At 43.0% G+C, this 16,752-nt stretch overlaps 2 protein-coding genes across 4 annotated transcripts in view; one reads left to right on the top strand and one right to left on the bottom strand.

The window, feature by feature from the left end:
• IGF2BP3 (insulin like growth factor 2 mRNA binding protein 3) overlaps positions 1-5,869 on the top strand; it is a 66,224-nt gene extending 60,355 nt beyond the window's left edge. For all 3 annotated transcript variants that reach the window (XM_081882095.1, XM_081882097.1, XM_081882096.1), the window contains 4 exons: positions 809-883; positions 2,276-2,407; positions 2,530-2,643; positions 3,222-5,869. In XM_081882095.1, coding sequence (XP_081738221.1) covers positions 809-883; positions 2,276-2,407; positions 2,530-2,643; positions 3,222-3,323 — 423 coding nt within the window. In that variant the 3' untranslated portion in view covers positions 3,324-5,869. The remainder of the gene's footprint in view (positions 1-808; positions 884-2,275; positions 2,408-2,529; positions 2,644-3,221) is intronic.
• Positions 5,870-9,923: 4,054 nt separating this feature from the next.
• Positions 9,924-15,877, bottom strand: MALSU1 (mitochondrial assembly of ribosomal large subunit 1). The gene is made up of 4 exons (XM_081833933.1): positions 15,501-15,877; positions 12,760-12,938; positions 11,457-11,538; positions 9,924-10,325 (listed from the first exon to the last, which is right to left on the bottom strand). The coding sequence occupies exons 1-4, from the start codon at positions 15,775-15,777 to the stop codon at positions 10,168-10,170; spliced, it is 696 nt and encodes a 231-aa protein (XP_081690059.1). The 5' UTR covers positions 15,778-15,877; the 3' UTR covers positions 9,924-10,167.
• Between the last annotated feature and the right edge of the window lie 875 nt (positions 15,878-16,752).

Below are 16,752 nucleotides of genomic sequence, written 5' to 3'. Positions count from 1 at the left end.
TTGCATGGGCAAGTATAGGATTGTGCTATAAATACAGTTCATTATCAACAATTCTGAGTATGCCTTGATGGTTGATCCAACATAGCAGAGGGTATGTGGGTAGGACTTGCCAGTGGTGTAGCGTGGGTTGTCAGCACCCGGGGCAAGGCAAGTAATTTGCGCCCCCTAACCCATGGATTTGCGCCCCCTAACCCTAACCCCCAGATGTTGCGCCCGGTGCGGCTGGCCCCCCCGCACCTCCTACGCTACGCCACTGGGACTTGCATTCACCTTTCTTGTTTTGAAGTGGGGATAAGAGGTTATTGGTTAGAATTTTTCTCTGTTACTGTTCAAAGGATTTTTTCAGTGATTGTGTCATACAGTGTATCTGACTAGTGATCTTACCTCTTCATACATCATTTTCCCTGTCTCTCTCTTCCTGCTCCACCCCCCAGTTCTGCTGGCACTACTGAAATTTTCCATGATCTCACCTCTCAGCTTTATCCAGCTCCATTTTTTAGGAAAGTGGTATGGCTTAGCCTATAATCACAAATACATGGATGGAGTAGTAAGATTGACTGACATCAGGAGCACATTATTTCCCTTTTTAAAAGCAATCACCAGTGGATTTGTACCCTCATATAAGGGTTCACAATTTGTAGGAAAACATTAACACTAATATCCATGCTCAATGTTGCCAGTGCATTTGTACTGGAACAGCAAGATGGTGGTGGTTTTCATTTAAAAACAACACCACCCTATTATTCATCTCATTGAGTAGTGAAGAGAGGGCATCCAAGAAGTTCCTAATCTGTCACTTCTTTTCTAGATTGCACCTGCCGAAGGACCAGATGCAAAGCTAAGAATGGTGATAATCACTGGACCACCAGAGGCACAGTTCAAGGTATAGTGTTCAGCAACTATTTGGCTCTTGTGCTATCTTGACTTTCATTAATAGTTTTAAGACAAAACATGCATAATCAAGAGAAGGTGAAAATCCTTCTGCCTCGTTAATTGAGTAAGTTGCTTATGTGTGATGTTCCATTTGTTGTTTAGTTGTTTAGTCGTGTCCAACTCTTTGTGACCCCATGGACCAGAGCATGCCAGGCACTCCTGTCTTCCACTGCCTCCCGCAGCTTGGTCATGTTCATAGCTTCGAGAACACTGTCCAACCATCTCGTCCTGTCGTCCCCTTCTCCTTGTGCCCTCAATCTTTCCCAACATCAGGGTCTTTTCCAGGGAGTCTTCTCTTCTCATGAGGTGGCCAAAGTATTGGAGCCTCAGCTTCACGATCTGTCCTTCCAGTGAGCACTCAGGGCTGATTTCCTTCAGAATGGATAGGTTTGATCTTCTTGCAGTCCATGGGACTCTCAGGAGTCTCCTCCAGCACCATAATTCAAAAGCATCAATTCTTCGGCGATCAGCCTTCTTTATGGTCCAGCTCTCACTTCCATACATCACTAGTAGGAAAACCATAGCTTTAACTATATGGACCTTTGTCGGCAAGGTGATGGCTCTGCTTTTTAAGATGCTGTCTAGGTTTGTCCATTGCTTTTCTTCCAAGAAGAAGGCGTCTTTTAATTTCGTGACTGCTGTCACCATCTGCAGTGATCGTGGAGCCCAAGAAAGTAAAATCTCTCACTGTCTCCATTTCTTCCCCTTCTATTTGCCAGGAGGTGATGGGACCAGTGGCCATGATCTTAGTTTTTTTGATGTTGAGCTTCAGACCATATTTTGCGCTCTCCTCTTTCACCCTCATTAAAAGGTTCTTTAATTCCTCCTTACTTTCTGCCATCATGTTAAGCATAAAAGTGTATACCTGTTAACATTTTTAAATGTAGGTAGAAGAAACTATGTGGCGACTGTTTTAAATGCAGCCAATCAGCAAAATCATGGTAGTGTTATTTGCAGTCCTCAGTTCAAATTGCTCCTTCGCAGAAACAGTGCTTCCATGTCTCTCTGCACTGGGCTTCCATAACTGCAAATGCAATGCTCCTGGTGTGGTTTAGGGGTTTTCTTTTTCTTTCTCCTTTCTTCTTTCACCAGAAGCTTGTACATTCTCATCCTGATGTCATTTGTGTCAGGTGCCAAAATGTAAAATGATTGTATGAATTTATCAAAACTGTAATTTAATTTTTTTGAACATAATCTTCAGATTTGTTTCTACCATTATGCCTATTGCTGATAACATGGAATTAGAAAGGAAATGTAATCTTTTCTGTAGCTTCATGGGGTTGGTATGTAGGGCTGAATTTAGTGGCAGACTGATTTGATTGGCATATATTTTATTTTAAAGGCCCAAGGAAGAATCTATGGGAAACTTAAGGAAGAAAATTTCTTTGGACCTAAGGAAGAAGTGAAACTTGAAGCTCATATAAAAGTGCCATCCTATGCTGCTGGTAGAGTTATTGGTAAAGGAGGCAAAACGGCAAGTAGCTGACGAAAAGTTGACTAATAAACCAATTACTTTTTTTAAAAAAACAGCAACCCCAATTTATATTATAAAACATGGTACAGCAGTGCAGTGATTGTACAGTTTGTTTTACACAGGTAAATGAGCTTCAGAATTTGACAAGTGCCGAAGTTGTAGTTCCACGTGACCAGACACCAGATGAAAATGATCAGGTGGTTGTGAAAATTACTGGCCATTTCTATGCATGCCAGGTAGGTGTAAACAGAGACCTTCGATTTTTTTCAGTGATGTACCCCAAAGATGAGAATAGAAATTTAGTTAAAAATGAGCCGGCATGAAATTTCCCCTTGAACCCATTGAAATGTCACCATTACCTTTGTAGTCCTGACAAGAAAACAAGGGGGAAATATTGTTACTAGTTCAACTCTCAGTAAATACTGGATTATTTTAAATTGTGGGATTCTGTCCTGTCCCCTCGCTTCCTGTCTTTTGGTGAGCAGCAAAAACTCATTTTTACACATTTGGTTCTGTATAAGGTAATGATTTTTATGTGGCTGGTTTTATATATGTACTGGTATACTTAATTTGCTGTTGAGAGAGAACATTTTAATGGTTTAATCATTGTAGCAGCATTTTTCAGGGACCAAATGTGCTATCTGCTGTGCACAGTTATAATTGCAGTCTTCTTTATTTTGAAGGTATTTACAGTCGCAAATGCATTTGAATAACATAATTGGGGGGGGGAGAGAGAAAGAGATGAGAAAGCAAGCAGTACAAAAGTTAACCTAACATGACAGGTGATGGTTGGAATTTTGTTAACTCTCTGCAGCTTGCCCAGCGAAAAATTCAGGAAATTCTGGCTCAGGTAAGAAGGCAGCAGCAGCAACAAAAAACAGCGCAAAGTGGACAGCCACAGCAGAGACGGAAATAAAGGTTTAGGAAAAGACCCTTCGGAGACAGATGCCAGACCAAAGAGAGAGACTGTAACGGACAGGTTCTGGGCACCTGTTGGAATGATATGCAGATGTTTCACAAAGCCAGTCACTTGTTTGAGGACCAGGCCACAGTTGGCATGCTGTCTCTGAGAATGTATTCTTTAGGCTCTCTTACTTTTGAAACCCAGCTTTAAACTTAAGGACCCCTTCACTTCCCTTTTGTTCTATTCCTCACAGGTTAACATAAACTTGTTAGTCTTCTTTTATTGTTCTTGCTATTCCCCAGCAATTTTAGAACTTGGTTTAATGAAGCTTTCTCTTTTGAGTTCACTGATTTAACAAGAAAAGGCATTGCTCTTCTAGGTCCATTTGTAAAAGAAGAAAAGACAATTGGAGGGTGGGGTTTGGGGAGGGAGGGTGGGGTTTAGAACAAGGGCATTGACAACGAGGTTACGTGTTACTCCCAATGTTAACCAAGTGGCATTTCTTTTAAACATTTGGTTGCATTTTTACATAACACTGCCATGTATAAACTAAGGGAAGTGTTCATTGGTGTTGGCCAGGGCATGAAAAGATAAATATGCATTTTACTAAACTACCTCAGGCATTTAATACCTCAAATAAGAAATTGTTCCTTTTTTGCTTCTTCTTCTTTCCTTTTTTTTTTTCCTTTTTGGTATTTTGTATACTTTATAAAGCTAATAGTTCTTAAGCATTTTATTTTTTTAAAAAAAGAAAAATTTGATCAGCCAATAGTCAGGAGCACTACAGAGTTTATTGAGCGGGGGAAGGGAAAGAAATATAGTAGATTGCTTCTAACTGCTGGCTGACAGGAGTGAGATGGAAAAATAGAGTCTTTGATTATATCTGAGGGTGTCAACACAATCATTTGGAGTGGGGGTGGGTAGGGAATCAGTGAATGTTCAAACGATACTTAAACAAATGCCAACATTCTGATAGCAGCAATGCCATTATTTTTTCTTTTACGATGGGATGAAAAAGTTTTTGATGGTACTTTTGTTGGGAACAGAACAAGGAAGTGATGGCAAGAGGCTGGGGCTTGAGGGTAAATTTTAGAAGGTCTTTTGGAGACTGGACGTTTTTTTTTCCTTTTTGTACTTGATTGAATGCATGAACCCTTTGTGCCTTTGACCATCACAACCTACCTACTAACGCTACACCTAAACATTTGCAGCCCATTTGTACTTTGCCAGTTCTGTTTCAGAGAGCAAGCTTCATCTTCAGTTTGGTAGGATTCTTTATCTGCTGGAGCAGTTTAGAGGTGTGGATTCTCTGCACCTCCAGCAGATATCTCCCTACCATTTTCAGTTACCATAATATTGGGTGGGGGGAGGAGGAGGAATCAAACGCTGTTTGATCTCATTTAAAGGTATTGAAAGGCTAAGTTTACATATCCAGCCGCTACTAAGGGCCACACTAAGCCACTTCGAAGGTTTTTTTAAAAATAAAATAAAATAAAAAGAATACAACCTCAGGCTTGGCTAATGAAATAAGATAACAGCAAGATTTATGCACATTCTGCAACTGACCACAAAAAAGGAGGAAGAAAACTTATCAAAAGGCAGGGATCGCAGGAAATTTACCAAATTTATTTTTTATTTCAGAATGTAATTTGAATCATGATTGTGGTAATATGCATTCGAGTTTCTACAATAAACTTAAGTCTACCTCAGTTTTAACAATGTGGCAACACATGGTGCATAAAGACTGCTGTGTGCGTACGCGCCTGCCCGTGTACACGAGCCTTGCTATTACCTCGGACCCTTTTGTTTGTGATGTTTCTGTGCATGAGAGGATTGGAACTGCTACGCTGCACTGAGTTGAGGGGCACAATTAGCAAAAACAAAAAAAAAGTTTGTTTCACCATTTTGTTGATCTACCTCTTAGATTGATATTAAAATAGAGGCATTTCTTCATAGAATAGATCATTTTCCCAAAGATCGTTGTTGTACAGGTTAGATAACTTTTGAAAAATGATCTCTCTCTCTCTCTCTCTTTTTTACTGGATCTTTTCTTTACTAATTGGTTTAAAAACCACAAATCTTTGTTGTAGTTTAGCAGAAGGGAAAAATGAAAGTTTCTTTTCTATTTTGGACAGTACTTAACCTAATCTTTAGGAGACTTTTCTTACAATGAATTTACAATTACTGAAGAATTGAGAGAAGGTCATAGTGTGAATTTTTGTTGTCTGAATTCAGTATCCTTTTTTCTTAATATTGGGGAAAGATTGACTTGTTTTTCAATAACAGTTTTATTTTGCAAAATAAGTGCTGCATTTACATCTGCTGGTTTAAATATTGTAATTTTTCTTAAACTTCTAGGCTTTAGAATGGTAAAATCATGTCTTTTACTTTCAATTGAGACTTGGTAATTTGGAGTACTTGGAGATAGGTAGGAAGTGATTCTGTAAATGACTTCAGTATTCACAAAAGTATTGATCATTTCTCCTCTGTAATGTGCCCCCAATGCAGCTTCACTTGCCAGATGCCTCTGAATGGAATAAAGAGTTTAACTCCTATTATCAGACATATGTGACTGCTTTTGTGTTCCCTTCTTCCACAACATGGCAGTTAAATGATTTGTTGTTGAAATGAGATCTTAGCCTTATTTTGCAACCTTACAGAGAAGGCACTGGTTGTTCTGTGATAAGGCATCCTGGCCTACCTTGGTTAACACTGAATAGCTGCAAACTTCTGAAATTTGCTTAGGGGATTTGGACTTGAAGAGAGCAGTTTAAACTGCCCATCAACCCAATACTCTCCATGTACAAAGACCTTCAATATAATCTTAAAACTTCGCAGTTGTAAGATAATGGGAATTAGTCCTCTTTCAGTGGCCTATGACAAGAAGGAACTGATTTTTAATGGCCAATGAGATGTAGTATAATGGTGCACATGGAGACAGCTGCAAATTTACATCCATGCACAGGGTTTCTGCAGTCATCAGTGTGCTGTGGGGCAGTAAAACGACAAATTTATATGCTAAGTGCCACTGTTCAAATAAATGTCAAGCATCAGAATGCAATTATAGAGACCAATAGCATGTCAACATGTAGAAGACAATGGTAGTTCTATCCCAGTGTAAACTTGTTTCATACCATGTGCCACCTCATTAACAAGATACAAAGGCTGCCAAATGCTTGCTTGCTTTTAACTCTCTCCTAATGTTACATTTCTCTGAAAGAGAATTTACAGCATACCTGGCACTTCCTTGGAAGCAGTGTGTGAAGTATCCCATGTAGGGACAACTTGGCCGACAGCAGCAATGGTGTAGAAATGAAAAACAAAATCCCCAGTCCAATGGTAGAAATCAGAGGGGGGAGGGATGGGGAGGAGAGAGAGAACAGGGCCCATTCTCTCATGACAAAGCAAAATATTTCAAAGCATTAAATTGATGTATTTCAAATGTTTAATGAACAGAAACATGCAAACCAGTAATGAGAGGACAGAACTATTGCTATATGGCTGCATGTTGCTGCATACTGGTTTTTGAGTTAGTGATCCTTTAAAAAGCTAGAATGGAGAATGACACCCACCCACCCAAATCACTTCTTGGTAACAAATGCCACTTTAGGGTCAGTTACAGATAGGTAGCCGTGTTGGTCTGCCATGGTCAAAACAAAATAAAAAAAATCCTTCCAGTAGCACCTTAAAGACCAACTGAGTTAGTTCTAGGTATGAGCTTTCGTGTGCATGCACACTTCTTCAGATACACTGAAACAGAAGTCACCGGACCTTTCTATATAGTGAGAAGGTGGGGAGGGGTATTACTCAGAAGGGTGGTGGGAATGGGTGATTGGCAGATAGCTGCGATGAGCCTGTTGACGACTCTTAACGACTGCAATAGGTCTAACAGGAAAAAGCAAGGGGTGAGAAGGTGAAAAATGGCTTTGTCATGTATAATGAGATAAGAATCCAATGTCTTTGTTCAAACCAGGTCTCTCCATAGTTTTAAGTTTGGTGATAAGTTGCAATTCAGCAGCTTCTCTTTCCAGTCTATTTCTGAAATTCCTTTGTAATAGAACAGCTACTTTGAGATCTTGTATAGAATGTCCTGGGAGATTGAAGTGTTCTCCTACTGGTTTTTCTGTCTTGTGGTTCCTGATGTCGGATTTATGTCCGTTTATTCTTTGGCGTAAGGTCTGGCCTGTTTGTCCAATATAGAGAGCTGAAGGACACTGTTGGCATTTTATGGCATACACAATGTTAGACGATGAGCAATTAAAAAGTCCCGAGATGGTATGTGTGATGTTGTTGGGGCCAGTAATGGTGTTGTCCGGGTGCTGCCAATGGTGCTGCCACATACACCCGGACAACACCATTACTGGCCCCAACAACATCACACATACCATCTCGGGACTTTTTAATTGCTCATCGTCTAACATTGTGTATGCCATAAAATGCCAACAGTGTCCTTCAGCTCTCTATATTGGACAAACAGGCCAGACCTTACGCCAAAGAATAAACGGACATAAATCCGACATCAGGAACCACAAGACAGAAAAACCAGTAGGAGAACACTTCAATCTCCCAGGACATTCTATACAAGATCTCAAAGTAGCTGTTCTATTACAAAGGAATTTCAGAAATAGACTGGAAAGAGAAGCTGCTGAATTGCAACTTATCACCAAACTTAAAACTATGGAGAGACCTGGTTTGAACAAAGACATTGGATTCTTATCTCATTATACATGACAAAGCCATTTTTCACCTTCTCACCCCTTGCTTTTTCCTGTTAGACCTATTGCAGTCGTTAAGAGTCGTCAACAGGCTCATCGCAGCTATCTGCCAATCACCCATTCCCACCACCCTTCTGAGTAATACCCCTCCCCACCTTCTCACTATATAGAAAGGTCCGGTGACTTCTGTTTCAGTGTATCTGAAGAAGTGTGCATGCACACGAAAGCTCATACCTAGAACTAACTCAGTTGGTCTTTAAGGTGCTACTGGAAGGAATTTTTTTATTTTGTTTTCACTTTAGGGTCCACACTCTTGGGTAGTGGTGGCTACCTAAGGACCACTTCCAAGTGTTGCCTTAACCCTCCATGGGTTACATGACAGTGGTGCACATTGCCAAATATACATTTCCGCGTGCAAATACAGGTGTTGGGGTGGGATGGGATGGGGGAGTCCTAGCCATCATAGTGCTGAGATGGAAGGAGAGGTTACATTGGGTGCAAGCCTTAGTTGTCAAGAACTCAACTTCCATTTTAAAGTTCCAATTGCTTTATGAGCGCTTTTTCTTGTCACAGTCATTTCACTTACATGCAATAATAGCTGTGTTCGAAAACCATTTCTTTTGACTGTTTTAATGAAATTAATGTTTGCCACATTTTTCTAGAACAGAATGGAGGACTTCACCAGTGTGCCTGGAAGTTAGTTCTTCTGTGCAGAGAAAGCAATGAATCTAAGCTGTATTTGTAGCAACTTTGTGACGTTAGATCAGTTCATTCTTCCTTCCTGCCATAGATGAAATGAAGCAAGGTTTTATTGCTCAAAAGCGGTTGTCTGCTCTTTCAAACAAGCCTTTATTCATCATGAATTTAAATTCACTGTCCTAGAATGTTTTCTTCCAAGTTACCTTTAATTTGTTTCATCTATTGTGTATACTGCTTATATTCAAAATATAGAAGCATTTATGCTTTCTTGAATTTTCTATGTTTCCATTTAAAGTGATGGCAGAGGAGGAAACTAGCCCTTATGTTAGTCTGAAAGCCTGTACTCATACTGGCTAGGATAGGCATCCCTAACCTGCAGCCCTCCAGATGTTTTGGCCTTCAACTCCCATGATCCCTAGCTAACAGGACCAGTGGTCAGGGATGTTGGGAATTGTAGTCCAAAACATCTGGAGGCCTGAAGGTTGGGGATGCCTGGGCTAGGATCATCACACTTGGGCCACTAGCCATCTAGCACACAACAACCTTTCTGCCTAAATTAGTTGGATTGACCTTTGAGTTCCCTAAACTTGGGTATGTCGTAGTACTTCCAACATTCACATTGAGACAGTTCCGTTAGATGTGGTTCACTTTTGTGGTTTGTGTGACAACAGTGGGACACTCATACAGCTCTGGGTGGCTGTTGAATGGGATGGTGTGGTTGGTGAGTAGGACAACTTAAAGCAGTTCTGTTGTTGTGGACAGGCAACTACATGGTAGTAGGTCTACTGAGCTTTCTAAACTCTGCTGGGCCTATTAGGATGGTCTGCACCAAAATCCAAATGGCCCTTGTGGCTTCTCTCGTTTGCTCTTAATAAACCTCTGGAAAAGGAAAATGGATCAGCCAACCATCACCCCCAAGCTGGTGTTATAGGAGCACCTATAGCAGGCATAGGCAAACTCAGCCCTCCTTATGTTTTGGGACTACAACTGACCAATAGCAATAGGCAACATGTGCCCAGGTTAATGAATAAAATTCTAAAACCATTTTAGAATGAATGTATTCCTTCCACTTTGGGCTAAATTACTAACCAAAATACCTTTCAGACAGACTTTACCTGCAACCAACTTTTGTTCCACCAGCAGCTACTTGTAAGAAAACCCAGATTCGGGGGTGGGGTGGGGAATTATGACTAGGCTCTCAGAAGTCAATCTCTGCTTTATACCCACAACATATGCTTTTTGCAATACATAAACCAAGTTTCATTTTTTATATGCCCCAAATTCACTTGAGGAGTATTCTGTATGATTCTGTTTGCCACCAAGGTCTCCGATTGAGGCTTCTGTCCTCTCTTCCTGCTGCATTTCCCAAGAACTGACACCCAAGTCTCAGCTGTGCGGTATATTTCATGCAGACCTGTTCTTTCCCCTACTTGGGAGACCAATCACTGCTGTTCAGGAGTTAGCCCAATTAGGAAATCATCAGGCAAGGATTCTGGCAGTATCTGTGCCAACTGATCATCGTAAGATCGGAGCGTCCACAGCTTTTCCAGTTCATAGATTTCGCGTGTCTCTGGCAACATGAAATGGATCACAATATTACCTGTGAGGTTGAGAAGAGTCACAGTAAGCAACAGTGAATTTGGTCTATATGGTTCTCCTACAGATAAGTGTGTTTGAGTTGGACATACCCCCACTAAAATTTCTAATCAACCCATCAGCTAAGCATCTCACAGGCTCGCTGTAATTGGGGATGAACTGATGTTAGCACTCCCTTTTCCCTGCCCTCTTTTGCACACGAGAAGAGCAATATAAAAGATCCCACTTAACCAAATCACAATTTCCTGTTACATGTAAACTCGAGAACCATTTTACTTAGCTTATGGACTAAACTGCTTTCAATTAAGATGAAACTTCTTGTCAAAAGTGGCAGCTGTTGGTGTTCCTCCCCCAGTTACTTGCCTTGCTCATCCCTGCTCCCCATGGACCTGGGTGGTGGTTGTAATGAACAAATCCAGCAGGTTATTGTCAATGGCCCCCCTGCATGTGAGCCCTTGGCAGGTGCCTGACCATGCCAGCTCTCAACACTAGCCTGCTTTCAGTCTATGAACAGACAAGGACTGGTGGAATGGGAAGAGGGGAGTGTAAGAACCTAAAGCCTGCCACAACTTCCTCTTCCTCTACAGTTCCAAACTATAGTTTAAGATTGAATCAAGCCACCCACTTTCATTTCCCATTAAGTAAGGGCAGGAAACAGACTTTTCCCTCCTACTGAAAAGGGATTTAAATGCTTTAATTCTCATTAAAGTAAACCAATATATTTCTGATCTTCAGGGGGAAGGTATCATGCTTATGTAGCATGTCTGTAGCAATGCAGCTTGGAAGGGTGACTACTGCAGCTCAGGCTCTGAGTACTTTACAAAAGCCCAGAATACGTTTCCAGCGCCACACAGGCAGCTGGGTTGAGAGAGCAATCCTGCAATGTAGTTCACTGCTACAGCACCAGAATTTAAGTGCTTAGAATCCAAGCCAGAACAACTCGCCAAACTGGCACATGCTTTCTTTAGGGTCAGAAGGCAGGATATTAATATCTGTGTTAACAAATTATGCACCACTGTGTGTTTGGGTGCAAGAAACCACTTCTATCCAAATGTGTTTTGATAGTTTGTAGTTAAACCCAGGACGTTCTCAAGCTCCGGTCTTACGCCTCATTACTAGAAACAAAATGATTTACCAAAATCTATGCAAATCCAATCTTCGCTATCTTTCCCTTCAATTACAACATGGGGATCCCAGTCTGTCCTCAAATGCTTGTACTGAAACAGAAAACAAAGTCAGTGTGAAAAGTCACGTTCATGGGCAAGAGACCAGTAGTTATTAAACCCATTAAATGGTTGCTGCCACTCACAAGTGTGGTATGCTATACATCGCCCTCATACAACATTGGCAGTAAACGAGACCTATGTCACAATTATTGTTTTAATGTTTGATGTTTTACTATGTTTTTATATATGCTGTAAGCCACCTAGAGTGGCTGGGGTAACAATAATAACAACAATAATAAGTATCATCATCATTTATTTTATTAGGTTATTTGGTTTCTGCCATTTCATTTCATTTATTATATTTCTGTGCTGCTTTTCACTCTCACAAGTCACAAAGTGGCATACATACAATAAATAATAACATAGTAGAACATCACAACTGCAACATAAATTACATTAAATAATCAATAAAACAACTACCTTCTACAAAACACTATTAACAAAACATAAAAAATAGATTAAACTGCACAACCACACAAAAAGTCACGTTGTAAAATTTGCAAAGCATTACACAACACTCATAATCCACAAAATATTAACGTTAGCAAGCAAAAACAAAACAAGCACTGCTGAATTCACACACACACTCGCCGCCCCCATGACCTGAACTGAGCAGAAGACTACATCAAAACACATTCACAGAATGACCATGGTAGCAACTTCCTTCTGAAAGCTCCAAGCACTGGAGGAAAGGTAAAGACAGGTGGAATAAGCTCTTCACTGGTGGCCAGCATAGAGTCCCATTCCTCTCCCAGCTCCTCTGGAAACTGCTCCCTTATGAAGGCTGGAGGTTGGGGAAAGGCAGGCAGGAAAAGCTCTTGCCTGGTCAGCTGAGTCCCATTCCCCTGCTACCCCTGAAAAGTAACTATTTGAGAGCAACATTAGTGCCACTAATGGCAAGGAGCTGCAGTCCAGCAACATGGTGAGCCAGAGGTGCCCCATCTATGGGATAAATCATGCCTTTTCCTCCAGCCTTTCCCATATTCCTCAAATTTCCTGTTGGGGCACCTTTTTTCCTGGAATCCCACTCTTAGTTGAAGCCAATTTATCTCCTTTGTAATTCAGAAATCTTTGGTATACTCAGGGCCTTATATTTTATTATCTACTATTTTTCCCCTAATGGGCAAATTTGCAAGTATACTTTGTATATACCCAGCCATCCCTGTTAATAAGCTACTCCAAGCTAAGAAGAGTGCAGAGCAGTTAACTTACCATTTTGACCAGGTACTGAGCCATGGCATGGAGGTGCCTGGGAGATGTCCCGCTGACAATTATAAAATAATGGCTGTATTTCAGTTCTGGAGGCAACTCAATAACGCAAATGTCCTTGGCATTTTCTTGTCTCAGAAGCGATACCATGTAGTCAATGCTGAATACTGAAGAGACATGATCTGAAAGAGGCAACAGAATGATAAAAATGAAACTGTGGAAAAGAAAAAAAGATTGCAGGAAGGAAAGGGGTGCATGCATTCCTGGGGTTAGTTCCTTATTTGCAAACTATGGTTTACAAAGGGACGCGGGTGGCGCTGTGGGTAAAACCTCAGTGCCTAGGACTTGCCGATCGTATGGTCAGCGGTTTGAATCCCCGCGGCGGGGTGAGCTCCCGTCTTTCGGTCCCAGCTCCTTCCCACCTAGCAGTTCAAAAGCACCCCTTAGTGCAAGTAGATAAATAGGTACCGCTTTATAGCGGGAAGGTAAACGGCGTTTCTGTGTGCGGCGCTGGTGCTGGCTCACCAGATGCAGCTTCGTCACACTGGCCACGTGACCCAGAAGTGTCTTCGGACAGCGCTGGCCCCCGGCCTCTTAAGCGAGATGGGCGCGCAACCCCCGAGTCGGACACGACTGGCCCGTACAGGCAGGGGTACCTTTACCTTTACCTATGGTTTACAAAGAGTGCCTCTGTTAACTCTGGACTAGGATTTTGGAATATGCCGTTCTACTATTTGGTTTGCCAAACTCAAACGGAATTATAATCTCCAACCCATTTCCATTCTGTGGCAATTTTTAAATTTGACACCAGTGTGCAAGAGAAACTTTCACAAGTGGCATCTCACAAACGCTGCTTCTAAGCTGGATCAATTCATCTAAACGTACCTTGTTAGCATGCCAGCATGTTTTCTGCCTGGATGCAATTATGGTGAGTTTATACTACACACAAATACACACGCAGTGGCTATGACCCAGTTTAAACAAGATACTGAACACAGGGAATGCTGCATGGGAACACCACATCAATACAATTTTTCTTACTGCATATCACTTTTAAATGAGTCACATTTGAAGAAGAGAAAAGCAGCCAGGCACATCTGCCTTATCCTTTCAAACTGCATAACAAATCCTGGGGGGAAATGCAGAAATCTCTGGAAAGAGTTAACTGCTTATTATTCTGAGGGGACTAATTGAGGTAATCAGTGAGGTGACCCAAATAATGAATAATCCCCAAAAGATTTTATTTACAATTTAGCTCAATGTCTTGTATGTTACCAACAAGAGCAGCTGAAACTAAGCAATCAAAGATCCCTCATTGGCTGCAGGCAAAAGTACCCTAGGCTGTAAGCAAGAGACGTGCTATTGTTTCACAGTTTAAACTTTCCGACCACCCCTTGATTGCTTAAATTACAAATTGTTTGAATTTTATTCTGGAATGGAATTTGCCCTCTCAAGTTGCACTCCTGCTCTCAGTCCCTTCTCTTCCATTGTTACACCAATGTCCCAGGTTACGTACACATCATACCCTGGAAGGTATCATATATCATAGCCAGGTTACGTGCACATCATACCCCCTTTCCTTCCAATAAATCTGGGTTGACTTGCTTCTATTCTTACAGAGGTTTAATAGACGGAGAGCAGCTTTTCATGAAATGGCGCTAAACCTAGTGTGGATCAAGCTACAGGACCTGGTAATATACAGCGCCTTTGGGGTGTCAGCTAAAACTCAGCGCCCCCCTGTGCACTGAGCTTGCAAGGATCTGAAAGCTCACCGAAGAGGACTTTGAAAGCGAAGTCTGGTGAGCTATGATGCTTTTGGATCTGCTCTCTGGTGGGAGGGGAAAGCAGCCAAAGAACTCATCCCTTGCCATTGGCCTTGCTGGCTGGGGCCTTTAGGAGGTGTGGTCCACAACGTCTGGAGGGCACCAGGTTGGAGATGGCTCCTCTACTTGTACACAAGGATGGAAGCAGATGGCCACCTGCCTCTCCTCCTGCACTAGCTATGGGGAGAACATTTGAAAATATTACATGCTTTGACGTATTTACTGTATTTATCTTGATTTTCTTAATGAGCTTGTGGTGTGTGTGTGTGTATTCCTATAAATAAAATTAAATATGCATAGTCTTTAGAGATATTAGTGGAACCATAGCCACCACTTCCACGAACAGGGTGGGTATCAAAGGCTTTAGAACAGTGTCCCTCCAGATCTTTTCGGACTACAACTCCCATCAGGCCTGACCACTGGCTGGGGCTGATGGGGTTGGAGCTCAACAGCATCTGGAGGGCCATGCATGTTCTCCATCCGTGATGTAGCAGAAAGTCCACACTGCAGTTTCTACAAACTCTTCTTAGGGCAACAGCATCATGCTGTAAATCCTGTACTGCAAGGGGTTGGACTAGATGTCCCTCGGGTCCCCTTCCAACTCTATGAAAGGAGGACCCATCCGCATCGCACGTCGAAAAGCTTAGTAGGGTTGCCCCTACAGACGGCCAGTCGTTCTGGCCCTTGATCATAGGAGAGCAGCTTGTACCGCCCAAACTACCCGTGCTTCCAACGCACCGATGCCCACGCGAACAGGCAGCGGCGCTCCAAGGTTTCTTTCCCGAGCTCTGCCTGGAGATTGCAGGGGCTGAACCCCGGGACCTTTCGCTCCCTGACCCTGCACCACCGCGCGAGGAGGTTACAGCTGTTCAAGGCCCACCCGCCTGCCCCGACCCCGAGCGGGGCTTCGGCGCTACTTACCAGACGCACCCGCGGCCTCTCCGGCACCGGAGCCAATGCGCTGCTCTTGCCCGGCTGCCCCGTCTTCTTGCAAGCCGTGCTCCACCTCTGCATCCCGCAGCTCCGAGCTGCCCGCCGCGCTGAATCTCCGCAACCCCAGCGAGCCCGCGCGCGAAGGAACGCGGGGAGCCGCCGCTGCCTCCCGCAACCCGCTGCTGCTTCCTCCTCCTCCTCCTCCCGCGGCTTGCCAAGACCTCAGCCTCAGCAGCGCCCGCAAGCAGCGGCTGCTCCGCCACATGGCAGGCCGTCGGTTCCCGAGGAGGAACCCCGACGTGCCTCGGATGGAACTTACGAACACTCAACGTTCCAAATGGAATCTCTCCGGGAAACTCCCCCTCTCCTCGGCGCGCCGGATGACGCGAGTGCCGACGCCGCTGCCGATTGGCTGCGCGCTTCTTCACGTGAAAGCTGGGGGGCGGTGGGCGCAGGCGCAGAAGCTTTTCGGGAAGCCGCTGCAGGAGTAGCGGGGGTGAGGCTGAGCTTTCGGCGCGCCTTTGTTTCGCCACGGCGCGGCGCGCTCCTTCCCGAGAACCTGCTCCGTTTTCGCCCTGCCCTGGAGACTGTGGAACAGTTGATGGAAAACACAAGCCAGCTAAGAAAGTTTGGTGGCTGCCCTGAAGACCAACGATGCAGCTGATGAAATGGATTCCAGCCCACAAAACTTTGTGCATTCATCAACTTGCTGGTCTTAATGGGGCTTAACGAGAGTCTCGGCTCCTCCTTGGAAATCGAGTTTCTTAAGGCTCTTAATCTCAGGGTCGTGAGTTAGAGCCCCAACTCTACAATTCTGTGATTTTCAGGTGAAGGAAGTGGACTCCGTGAAAGCCATAAAATCAGGCTGCACAAAGAGTGCAGATATCTCATTCTAAGTACTGGAACCATTACCTGACCGGGTACCCTAAGGACCAACTTTTTCCATTCGTTCCTTCTGCTAATCTCCAGTCATCCAATACCTTGCTCTAAAATGTGAGAGGAGCCCAGCATCATGAGCTCACAGCGGTCAACATAATGCCTATGGGAAGCCTGTTAATAGGACATGAGCACAAGGGCCATGTTTTTATTGTGTAGCACGCACCTATATACAACTAAGTCATGTTCAAGGCTGAGGTGTTAATAATGGAATAAAGAATAAAGTAATAAAACTCAGTTTTTGAAAATCCAAAAGAGGAAATTTCCATTTTGCAGAGCACTATTTTCAAGCTTAGAGGGACTC

This window comes from Podarcis erhardii (assembly GCF_964252035.2).
Source record: "Podarcis erhardii genome assembly, chromosome: 12".
NCBI lineage: Eukaryota > Metazoa > Chordata > Lepidosauria > Squamata > Lacertidae > Podarcis > Podarcis erhardii.
Note: the sequence above shows the minus strand (reverse complement) of the source record. Positions and strands in the feature narration are given on the sequence as shown.

Coding starts and splice junctions, on each gene's coding strand:
- MALSU1 (XM_081833933.1), bottom strand. CDS start 15,777: ATGTGGCGGAGCAGCCGCTGCTTGCGGGCGCTGCTGAGGCTGAGGTCT. Junction 12,939..15,500: donor AGAGGCCGCGGGTGCGTCTG/GTAAGTAGCGCC, acceptor TGCCTCTTTCAG/ATCATGTCTCTTCAGTATTC. Junction 11,539..12,759: donor CTCAGTACCTGGTCAAAATG/GTAAGTTAACTG, acceptor TTTCTGTTTCAG/TACAAGCATTTGAGGACAGA.